Consider the following 12,767-nt stretch of genomic DNA (forward strand, 5'->3'; position numbering starts at 1 on the left):
AAACCCTCATGTTTCTATATCAGTGGTACTCACAGGGTTAAACCCTATGTTTCTATATCAGTGGTTCTCACAGGGTTAAACCCTATGTTTCTATATCAGTGGTTCTCACAGGGTTAAACCCTATGTTTCTATATCAGTGGTTCTCACAGGGTTAAACCCTATGTTTCTATATCAGTGGTTCTCACAGGGTTAAACCCTCATGTTTCTATATCAGTGGTTCTCACAGGGTTAAACCTCATGTTTCTATATCAGTGGTTCTCACAGGGTTAAACCCTATGTTTCTATATCAGTGGTTCTCACAGGGTTAAACCCTCATGTTTCTATATCAGTGGTTATCACAGGGTTAAACCCTATGTTTCTATATCAGTGGTTCTCACAGGGTTAAACCCTCATGTTTCTATATCAGTGGTTCTCACAGGGTTAAACCCTCATGTTTCTGTATCAGTGGTTCTCACAGGGTTAAACCCTATGTTTCTATATCAGTGGTTCTCACAGGGTTAAACCTCATGTTTCTATATCAGTGGTTCTCACAGGGTTAAACCCTATGTTTCTATATCAGTGGTTCTCACAGGGTTAAACCCTCATGTTTCTATATCAGTGGTTCTCACAGGGTTAAACCCTCATGTTTCTATATCAGTGGTTCTCACAGGGTTAAACCCTCATGTTTCTATATCAGTGGTTCTCACAGGGTTAAACCCTATGTTTCTATATCAGTGGTTCTCACAGGGTTAAACCCTATGTTTCTGTATCAGTGGTTCTCACAGGGTTAAACCCTCATCTGAAAATATGTAGTTCCAGGAACACCTCAGAAGCAAAGCTATGAGCTTGTAGGTCTGCTATTTTTGAAAAATCGTGACAATGTGGCGCAAATTTGGAATATATATTTTTTCAGGACGTTTTTAACTCAAATCTTTGCTTCTGGGGGGGTCCCTGGAACAACATATTTTCAGATGGGGTCGGCGGCCAATTACAGATAATTTTCGGGGTTCTTGACATGAAATATTGAGAACCACTTATATGGAAACATGAGGTATTTCAGAAAACTGGAGGATTTAGAAGACGTCGACGTCAGGTCTAAATGGGTTCAACAAAAACTGTTTTCAAGGTAAAGGAAACGTCTCAAGTAGAAAGTTAAAAAAATATCACACCCATGTGAAGTGAGGGGCTCTTATTGTACATCATCATGATGTAAAATAGTCACTCTGCCTATAATTTGAGTCAAATGTTTCACATTTAGTTTACCATTGCTTTGCAAAACAATTCCATTTACTGCTTTTTATATAGAAATACATTTGATATTATGCATAATTATGTTCAGACTTTTGGCCCGGCCCTCCAACATATTTTCTGTTTCTCATTTGGCCCCACCCTTACGGGTCTGTGACTCTGAGAGTGTAACACGTGGAACCAAATGGACCCTTACGGGTCTGTGACTCTGAGAGTGTAACACGTGTGTGTGTGTGTACCGGTCCCTCTCCTCCCCGGTCTCGTCCAGAACCCAGTGTGTGTGTGTGTGTGTGTGTGTGTGTGTGTGTGTGTGTGTGTGTGTGTGCGTACCGGTCCCTCTCCTCTCCGGTCTCGTCCAGAACCCAGGCGTAGCAGAAGGAAGCCTTCCCAGCCTTCTTGGACTCCGTCTGGTACCGGTGCATGGTCCTCTGGTTCACACAGCCCAGCAGGTACAGCAGGTGACCCATTAGGGTGGACTTACCAGCATCCACGTGACCTGGGGGGGGGGGGGGGTGACTACATTTGACTGAGGGACTGCCATTGGATTTTTTTGAATTTTCGTCTTTCATGTCATGTCAGAATCATAGCTTCAAGTCTACAATCAGAATCAGAATCATTTTATGAGGTCTACTCGAAATTGATGTTGCCTGTAAATTGTGTGTGCAGTGTGCGTGCGTGCGTGCGTGCATGCGTGCGTATGTGCGTGCGTCGCGTGCGTGCGTTGCATGCGTCGCATGCGTGCGTATGTGCGTCACGTGCGTGCGAGCGAGCGTGCATGCATGCGTGTGTTTCAGACTGACCAATCACCACCAGGTTCAGCAGAGCCTTGCCTCCCTGTCTCTTCTCCAGCTCCATCTTAACGTTGATGTGTTGTTTGGTCTTCCCCCCCACAGCGGGGGAGGGGCGGGGGGGCGGGGTCTCTGGGCGCCTGGGAGGCGGGGCCTCCGTCGTCATGGTTACGTCCTCTGGGACCCCGGTGCCGCTGAGGGCGAGAGATGAGAAGAAAAAAAAACTCTGCTATTATTTTCTGTGCAGGACTTGCCAAGTCGCCAGAGCAATGGTGAAGTGTCTATGAAAATTATATGGAGAGAAGAGTCGAGAGTCGGGATTTGGAGATTTACGCAGATAGTGTGACATGCTGACAGACAATGAAAGAAACATGTTCCACTTCCACTCACAATTTAGGTGGCTTTTAAAATGCGGTACTTATTCCTTCATTAAAAAAATATGATTGGCACCTCATAAGTGTAAATATAAAATCAAATATAATATAGCCTACAATTGAAACCTGCTACTGCAGTGATTTTATCCTGTGTTCAATGCGTTTCTGTGTTTGTGTGACTCAGATATATCTCTGTCCTATGGGTGTGTGTGGACTCATATCTCTGTCGTAGGGGTGTGTGTGGACTCATATCTCTGTCCTATGGGTGTGTGTGGACTCATATCTGTCCTATGGGTGTGTGTGGACTCATATCTCTGTCCTATGGGTGTGTGTGGACTCATATCTCTGTCCTATGGGGGTGTGTGGACTCATATATCTGTCCTATGGGTGTGTGTGGACTCATATATCTGTCCTATGGGGGTGTGTGGACTCATATATCTGTCCTATGGGTGTGTGTGGACTCATATATCTGTCCTATGGGGGTGTGTGGACTCATATATCTGTCCTATGGGTGTGTGTGGACTCATATATCTGTCCTATGGGTGTGTGTGGACTCATATATCTGTCCTATGGGTGTGTGGACTCATATCTCTGTCGTATGGGTGTGTGTGGACTCATATCTCTGTCCTATGGGTGTGTGTGGACTCATATATCTGTCCTATGGGGGTGTGTGGACTCATATATCTGTCCTATGGGGGTGTGTGGACTCATATATCTGTCCTATGGGTGTGTGGACTCATATCTCTGTCCTATGGGTGTGTGTGGACTCATATCTCTGTCCTATGGGTGTGTGGACTCATATATCTGTCGTATGGGTGTGTGTGGACTCATATCTCTGTCCTATGGGTGTGTGTGGACTCATATCTCTGTCCTATGGGTGTGTGGACTCATATCTCTGTCCTATGGGTGTGTGTGGACTCATATCTCTGTCCTATGGGTGTGTGGACTCATATCTCTGTCGTATGGGTGTGTATGGACTCATATCTCTGTCCTATGGGTGTGTGTGGACTCATATCTCTGTCCTATGGGTGTGTGGACTCATATATCTGTCCTATGGGGGTGTGTGGACTCATATATCTGTCCTATGGGTGTGTGTGGACTCATATCTCTGTCGTAGGGGTGTGTGTGGACTCATATCTCTGTCCTATGGGTGTGTGTGGACTCATATCTCTGTCCTATGGGTGTGTGTGGACTCATATCTCTGTCCTATGGGTGTGTGTGGACTCATATCTCTGTCCTATGGGTGTGTGGACTCATATATCTGTCCTATGGGGGTGTGTGGACTCATATATCTGTCCTATGGGTGTGTGGACTCATATCTCTGTCGTAGGGGTGTGTGTGGACTCATATCTCTGTCGTAGGGGTGTGTGTGGACTCAGATCTGTCGTATGGGTGTGTGTGGACTCATATCTCTGTCCTATGGGTGTGTGTGGACTCATATCTCTGTCGTATGGGTGTGTGTGGACTCATATATCTGTCGTATGGGTGTGTGTGGACTCATATCTCTGTCGTAGGGGTGTGTGTGGACTCATATATCTGTCGTATGGGTGTGTGTGGACTCATATATCTGTCGTATGGGTGTGTGTGGACTCATATCTCTGTCGTAGGGGTGTGTGTGGACTCATATATCTGTCCTATGGGGGTGTGTGGACTCATATATCTGTCCTATGGGGGTGTGTGGACTCATATCTCTGTCCTATGGGTGTGTGGACTCATATCTCTGTCCTATGGGTGTGTGTGGACTCATATATCTGTCCTATGGGGGTGTGTGGACTCATATATCTGTCCTATGGGGGTGTGTGGACTCATATATCTGTCCTATGGGTGTGTGTGGACTCATATCTCTGTCCTATGGGTGTGTGTGGACTCATATCTCTGTCCTATGGGTGTGTGGACTCATATATCTGTCGTATGGGTGTGTGTGGACTCATATCTCTGTCCTATGGGTGTGTGTGGACTCATATCTCTGTCCTATGGGTGTGTGGACTCATATCTCTGTCCTATGGGTGTGTGTGGACTCATATCTCTGTCCTATGGGTGTGTGGACTCATATCTCTGTCGTATGGGTGTGTATGGACTCATATCTCTGTCCTATGGGTGTGTGTGGACTCATATCTCTGTCCTATGGGTGTGTGGACTCATATATCTGTCCTATGGGGGTGTGTGGACTCATATATCTGTCCTATGGGTGTGTGTGGACTCATATCTCTGTCGTAGGGGTGTGTGTGGACTCATATCTCTGTCCTATGGGTGTGTGTGGACTCATATCTCTGTCCTATGGGTGTGTGTGGACTCATATCTCTGTCCTATGGGTGTGTGGACTCATATATCTGTCCTATGGGGGTGTGTGGACTCATATATCTGTCCTATGGGTGTGTGGACTCATATCTCTGTCGTAGGGGTGTGTGTGGACTCATATCTCTGTCGTAGGGGTGTGTGTGGACTCAGATCTGTCGTATGGGTGTGTGTGGACTCATATCTCTGTCCTATGGGTGTGTGTGGACTCATATCTCTGTCCTATGGGTGTGTGTGGACTCATATCTCTGTCCTATGGGTGTGTGTGTGTGGACTCATATATCTGTCCTATGGGTGTGTGTGGACTCATATCTCTGTCCTATGGGTGTGTGTGTGTGGACTCATATCTCTGTCCTATGGGTGTGTGTGGACTCATATCTCTGTCCTATGGGTGTGTGTGTGTGGACTCATATATCTGTCCTATGGGTGTGTGTGGACTCATATCTGTCCTATGGGTGTGTGTGGACTCATATCTGTCGTATGGGTGTGTGTGGACTCATATCTCTGTCCTATGGGTGTGTGTGGACTCATATCTCTGTCTCTCTATCTCTCGTGCGTGCTCGTGTTATAAGGGTGCAGTTCCAGTGTGCTCCAGTGGGGGCGTACCTGGGTGGGACATCAAAGCCCATGGTCTGTTTCTTCCCAGAGACGGTCATCCGGGCGACCTTTGGGACGACCTCTGACTCCAGCTTGTTCTGGGAGAGGTCACGACCTTTAGCTGGACACCAGAGAGACAGACAGACATTAATATTGTGTACGTCTGTAATCCACGTAACTCGAGAACCGTTCGCTCCACCGACTACAAATTCGACACACGCGTCGTCGTCGTCGTCCCCCCCCCCCCCCCCCACAGTAGGTGCAGTGGGGGGGGACGCCAAGTAAAACATGTAGACGCCAGAAGTGTACCTCTCAGCCCTGGCAGAGTAGTTCTGGAGTAGTTCCAACGGATTGTGTGGCCCTGGTTTTTCCCTAGTGGGACTGATTGAGGGTAGCTACTGGGACGTAAGTCGGGACTTGATCACCCCGGCTGGGTCGCCTGAGTGAGGGGTATGATGTTGGAAGACCCGAAACCCTGTTGACCTTAGGATACATCACTGAGGATACGTCCCAGGTGATGACCTCAGGATACATCACTGAGGATACGTCCCAGGTGATGACCTCAGGATACATCACTGAGGATACGTCCCAGGTGATGACCTCAGGATACATCACCGAGGATACGTCCCAGGTGATGACCTCAGGATACATCACTGAGGATACGTCCCAGGTGATGACCTCAGGATACATCACTGAGGATACGTCCCAGGTGATGACCTCAGGATACATCACTGAGGATACATCCCAGGTGATGACCTCAGGATACATCACTGAGGATACGTCCCAGGTGATGACCTCAGGATACATCACTGAGGATACGTCCCAGGTGATGACCTTAGGATACATCACTGAGGATACGTCCCAGGTGATGACCTCAGGATACATCACTGAGGATACGTCCCAGGTGATGACCTCAGGATACATCACTGAGGATACGTCCCAGGTGATGACCGCAGGATACATCACTGAGGATACGTCCCAGGTGATGACCTCAGGATACATCACTGAGGATACGTCCCAGGTGATGACCTCAGGATACATCACTGAGGATACGTCCCAGGTGATGACCTCAGGATACATCACTGAGGATACGTCCCAGGTGATGACCTCAGGATACATCACTGAGGATACGTCCCAGGTGATGACCTCAGGATACATCACTGAGGATACGTCCCAGGTGATGACCTCAGGATACATCACTGAGGATACGTCCCAGGTGATGACCTCAGGATACATCACTGAGGATACGTCCCAGGTGATGACCTCAGGATACATCACTGAGGATACGTCCCAGGTGATGACCTTAGGATACATCACTGAGGATACGTCCCAGGTGATGACCTCAGGATACATCACTGAGGATACGTCCCAGGTGATGACCTCAGGATACATCACTGAGGATACGTCCCAGGTGATGACCTTAGGATACATCACTGAGGATACGTCCCAGGTGATGACCTCAGGATACATCACTGAGGATACGTCCCAGGTGATGACCTCAGGATACATCACTGAGGATACGTCCCAGGTGATGACCTCAGGATACATCACTGAGGATACGTCCCAGGTGATGACCTCAGGATACATCACTGAGGATACGTCCCAGGTGATGACCTCAGGATACATCACTGAGGATACGTCCCAGGTGATGACCTCAGGATACATCACTGAGGATACGTCCCAGGTGCATCCATGCGATGTTTTTTTGAGTGGTGCAAACCACTCCAACAACTGGCTTTGTACCCGTGTACGCGTGTTTGTTCGTACCAAAATAATGAGCATGGTTGCTATGGTTAGTATGTGACGTCACTGACATCACAGATATCACGTCAAAGTGAATCAATCTCTATATAATCAATCTTTATAGTTATTCCTCAACAGCCATCATTCCGTGTAGTTGCACCACTCAGTTCACACGGGTGTGATTTTTAGTTATGTGAGTAAGTTTAACTTTTACCACCAGGTGAGACTAACTAAGCTACGATGACTAAAACTAAGACTAAATATACTGACAATTTCGCCAACAAATAACTAGACTAAAATGTCAGGAAGGGACTAGTGGACAAGAGATCCAGTAGAAGTAATTTTACACTTGGTTTCCTTGCTGAAAATAGCAGATCTACAAGCTGTAGATGTACAAGCTCACAACGCTATGTTCAGCAGGCGTAACATCTGCCTTTACGACGACATCGAGGCCCGCAAAAAAATATTTTGTCGACAAAAAACAACTGTAGATTTAGTCGACTAAAATCACATGATATTTAGTCGACTAAAACTAGACTAACACTAAGAAAAAGATCTTTATTGTCACTGTATGAGACATACAAGGAATCACTGATGGGGACAAAACTCCACTGTAAACCGTTCCAGTCAAGTCGTTTTTGGCAGCAAAATTTAGATTTTACTTAGTCAGTCTTTGGAATAAAACTTAATTTAATTTTAGTCACATTTGATTTTAGTCACCTGGAATGTTTTAGTGTTAAGTCTAGTTTTAGTCGACTAAATATCATAAGATTTTAGTCAACTAAATCTACAGTTGATTTAGTCGACTAAAATGTATTTTGGCAGGCCTTGAAGCCGTCGTAATGGCTGATTTACTAGCAGATCTACAAGCTCACAACGCGTCACAGCGCGGCGCGTTGTGAGCTTGTAGTAGAATCGTCCTCAGGTCGAAATGGATTAACCCATTCTGGGCGGGAACCCCTTTTTGGTGTTTTAATTAATATAAGCATTATGTAATACTTTAGCTATTGAAAAATAGCAGATCTACAAGCTTGTAGGTCTGCCATTTTTGAAAAATCGTGAAAATGTGGCACAAATCTTTGAATATAATTATATTCTTTCAGAAGACTTTTTATTTATTTCGACGTGGGGCATATCCAGAGTGGGTTAGGGTTAGGGTTAGGCTTATCCAGAGTGGGTTAGGGTTAGGCTTATCCAGAGTGGGTTAGGGTTAGGGTTATGGTTAGGCTTATCCAGAGTGGGTTAGGGTTAGGCTTATCCAGAGTGGGTTAGGGTTAGGGTTATGGTTAGGCTTATCCAGAGTGGGTTAGGGTTAGGCTTATCCAGAGTGGGTTAGGGTTAGGCTTATCCAGAGTGGGTTAGGGTTAGGCTTATCCAGAGTGATTTACAGTAAGCATCTTATCCAGAGTATTTACAGTAAGACGTGGGGCTTATCCAGAGTATTTACAGTAAGCATAACATGGTGATACAGTATCATCACATACACTGTGAAAAGAGGAGTTATGGACACTGTATTTTTCCCGTAAACCTCAAGTTTAGCAGCATATACAGTAATATACAGGTGTGATGGTACATTTACAGTAATATACGGTAATATACAGGTGTGATGGTACATATACCATGGTACCGTATTCCATGCTTTTTGCACAGTGGATACATAGAAATAGTCAGCGTGCGTGCGTGCGTGCGTGCGTGCGTGCGTGCGTGCGTGCGTGCGTGCGTGCGTGCCAATTACACCAATATTTCACTACGTTTACAGTATAGTTTGTTGATTCCTTTTGATGCAGTTGGTTTTGGTTTTGGAGGGGAATTAGAAATCACACCCGTGTGAAGTGAGGGGCGCTCTTATCATCGTACATCATCATGACATCATCTCATACTGGCCAATCAGAATGCCTGTTGCCACAAATCTTTTTCAGCTGTGGGTTAGAGAGGCTGACATCCATTCAGCTGTAGGTTAGAGGCTGACATCCATTCAGCTGTAGGTTAGGTTCTATAAAGCCAAAAACAGGAAATCATCATAAAGGAGGTAAAAAGGGGGAAAAACATATACAGTGAGGGGGAAAAGGGGTGGGTGGGGGTGGGTGGAGTCAAGGGATTTACATGTCTTAATGACAGTTGGTAGGGCGTTCCACATTTTTGTGGCATAGGAGTGAAATTAATTTAGGTGGACCCTCTTGTAAACAAGTGTAATGCTTTATTGGGTCGTCCACTCGCAGTTAACAGTCTTTGTATTGAGTTGTGCTTGAAATGTAGGCTACTGTAATTCTGCAAACTGTTAATAAATAGTTCAATCAATCAATCAATCAATACTTGTTAGTGCCGAATCTGGGTTGCACATGGTTTGTTGAACTCCCTCTGGTGTTGCTGGCATATGATTAGACTGACTGAGCCTCACTGTTTATTATGATACACTTTATTTCATATCAACCATATGCACTTAGGCCTAGAACCCAGGGTTAGGGTTAGAACTAGGGTTAGGGTTAGAACCTAGGGCGCCAGAACAGCACGAACAAAAAAAACTTTAAAAAAAAAATGCGTTGTATACCGGCAGTATGGCGATATTGCGGTTATTGCACCCAGCCCTAGTGGGTAGTGTAAAGTGCACGTCAGCGGGTAGTGTAAAGTGCACGTCAGCGGGTAGTGTAAAGTGCACGTCAGCGGGTAGTGTAAAGTGCACGTCAGTGGGTAGTGTAAAGTGCACGTCAGTGGGTAGTGTAAAGTGCACGTCAGTGGGTAGTGTAAAGTGCACGTCAGTGGGTAGTATAAAGTGCACGTCAGTGGGTAGTGTAAAGTGCACGTCAGTGGGTAGTGTAAAGTGCACGTCAGTGGGTAGTATAAAGTGCACGTCAGCGGGTAGTGTAAAGTGCACGTCAGCGGGTAGTGTAAAGTGCACGTCAGCGGGTAGTGTAAAGTGCACGTCAGTGGGTAGTGTAAAGTGCACGTCAGCGGGTAGTATAAAGTGCACGTCAGCGGGTAGTGTAAAGTGCACGTCAGCGGGTAGTGTAAAGTGCACGTCAGCGGGTAGTGTAAAGTGCACGTCAGTGGGTAGTGTAAAGTGCACGTCAGCGGGTAGTGTAAAGTGCACGTCAGTGGGTAGTGTAAAGTGCACGTCAGCGGGTAGTGTAAAGTGCACGTCAGCGGGTAGTGTAAAGTGCACGTCAGTGGGTAGTGTAAAGTGCATGTCAGCGGGTAGTGTAAAGTGCACGTCAGTGGGTAGTGTAAAGTGCACGTCAGCGGGTAGTGTAAAGTGCACGTCGGCGGGTAGTGTAAAGTGCACGTCAGCGGGTAGTGTAAAGTGCACGTCAGCGGGTAGTGTAAAGTGCACGTCAGCGGGTAGTGTAAAGTGCACGTCAGCGGGTAGTGTAAAGTGCAAACGGCAGCAAAGACTAGAGGAGGATGTAGTGTTTTTATAACCCTGGGGGTTGAAACAGCCCAGCGTACGTTTTATTCACCTCAAGGTCTTTAAAAACAAGACAAATGACCTTGTTGTGTCTTTCTTTCTTTCTTCATAAACTGTCAAAGTCATTCATCACTAGACGACAAGGTGCTCGGCAAACACAGCGCTGAGTCACCGAGGGGCGGCTTTATACCCCCAGGGAGGGACAGACAGACAGACAGACAGGCAGGCAGGCAGGCAGACAGACAGGCAGATAGGCAGGCAGACCCTAGGGCTAGGCTGTTCCTCCAGGATGTGTTTCGGGATGAGCGGGCGGGGCGGGGGGGGCGGGGCGGAGAGCCTAAATCCTCTCGTCTACACAGCAGTGGTTCACATCAAGACTCAAGGACCCCCAAATCCTACCAGAAATGCACCGTCTGTCTGTCTGTCTGTCTGTCTGTCTGTCTGTCTGCGTGCGCAGTTGTAAGGCACGTAACTCGAGAACCGTTCGACCCACCGACTTCACATTCGACACACGCGTTCCACACCCCCACAGGGGGGCAGTCTTCACACACACACAGATCTCCATGTGGGACACAGAGCAGAGGACAGGTAGAGAGCAGAGTGTCCATGTGGGACACAGAGCAGAGGACAGGTAGAGAGCAGAGTGTCCATGTGGGACACAGAGCAGAGGACAGGTAGAGAGCAGAGGACAGGTAGAGAGCAGAGGACAGGTAGAGAGCAGAGGACAGGTAGAGAGCAGAGGACAGGTAGAGAGCAGAGTGTCCATGTGGGACACAGAGCAGAGGACAGGTAGAGAGCAGAGTGTCCATGTGGGACACAGAGCAGAGGACAGGTAGAGAGCAGAGTGTCCATGTGGGACACAGAGCAGAGGACAGGTAGAGAGCAGAGGACAGGTAGAGAGCAGAGTGTCCATGTGGGACACAGAGCAGAGGACAGGTAGAGAGCAGAGGACAGGTAGAGAGCAGAGTGTCCATGTGGGACACAGAGCAGAGGACAGGTAGAGAGCAGAGTGTCCATGTGGGACACAGAGCAGAGGACAGGTAGAGAGCAGAGGACAGGTAGAGAGCAGAGTGTCCATGTGGGACACAGAGCAGAGGACAGGTAGAGAGCAGAGTGTCCATGTGGGACACAGAGCAGAGGACAGGTAGAGAGCAGAGTGTCCATGTGGGACACAGAGCAGAGGACAGGTAGAGAGCAGAGGACAGGTAGAGAGCAGAGGACAGGTAGAGAGCAGAGTGGACATGCGTTTGGGAATGTTGCTGAAGGTTATGTTATTTTGTCACCGACACCCGAATCAAAGAAACCATACAGCGTTCATCCCATTGTAAATAAACTAGCCCCACACACACACACACACACACACACACACACACACACACACACACACACACACACACACACACACACACACACACACACACACACACACACACACACACACACACACACACACACACACACACACACACACACACAGCAAACTGAGCACAGGATGGGACACGGGCTCTGCCCAGGATATGCAAATTTTACCCCCCTCCATCACCCCCCCCCCCCCCCCCCACACACACACACACACGCACGCACACTCTGTGACTCACACAACACATCTATGTAGGGGTCTTGACTTGGCAGTGTAATTTATGTACAAATACAGACCACTTGAAAACGCACGCACGCACGCACGCACACACACACTGGCCTCTGGGGCCTAAATTCTGACAGATTAGTTTATTTGGTTATTATCATTAACCTCATTAAGATTCTAAATCACTAGCTCTCAAACTTTGTTTTACTTTCATCAAGATCATTAAAAAAGTGACAGCAGATGTGAGCTTTATACATCTATCGTTTAACCCATTCAGTGGCTGTTGAAATATAGCAGCTCTACAAGCTCGTAGCGCCGCACTCGGTGCCGCTCGTAGCGCCGCACTCGGTGCCGCTCGTAGCGCCGCACTCGGTGCCGCTCGTAGCGCCGCACTCGGTGCCGCTCGTAGCGCCGCACTATACTTCCATTCCAGAGGAGTATACAGACACATAGGGGTTAGAATCTAAAATCTAATATGACTAGTTTTGTACAGTATTTCAGAGTATTTCCAGACACACAGGGGTTAGTAAACAGAATAGATATGTGGTCTTGCTACACACAGATTATAACAGGGTGCATTTTGCATTGTTATAGTTAAGGGACGCAATAAAATAACGACCTCTGCATCCACGGGATGCACTACTGTACTACTGTACTGTTTTTATTATAGTTTATTTTGATAGCTGTAGTTATAATAATCATTTCTTCTGTTAAATGCTGCAATTTGTAAAAAAAAGTGCCTCACACCCTGTCTG

General features: G+C 47.1%; 1 protein-coding gene across 1 annotated transcript in view; it reads right to left on the reverse strand.

Moving 5' to 3' along the window:
• Positions 1 to 12,767, reverse strand: part of hbs1l (HBS1-like translational GTPase) — a 93,629-nt gene that overhangs the window by 42,742 nt on the left and 38,120 nt on the right. The window contains exons 5-7 of the mRNA XM_079531041.1: positions 5,291 to 5,402; positions 2,028 to 2,209; positions 1,558 to 1,723 (exon numbers count right to left, since the gene is read on the reverse strand). Coding sequence (XP_079387167.1) covers positions 1,558 to 1,723; positions 2,028 to 2,209; positions 5,291 to 5,402 — 460 coding nt within the window. The remainder of the gene's footprint in view (positions 1 to 1,557; positions 1,724 to 2,027; positions 2,210 to 5,290; positions 5,403 to 12,767) is intronic.

The sequence above is a fragment of the Electrona antarctica genome, assembly GCF_951216825.1.
Source record: "Electrona antarctica genome assembly, contig: scaffold_120, whole genome shotgun sequence".
In the NCBI taxonomy this organism is placed as follows: domain Eukaryota; kingdom Metazoa; phylum Chordata; class Actinopteri; order Myctophiformes; family Myctophidae; genus Electrona; species Electrona antarctica.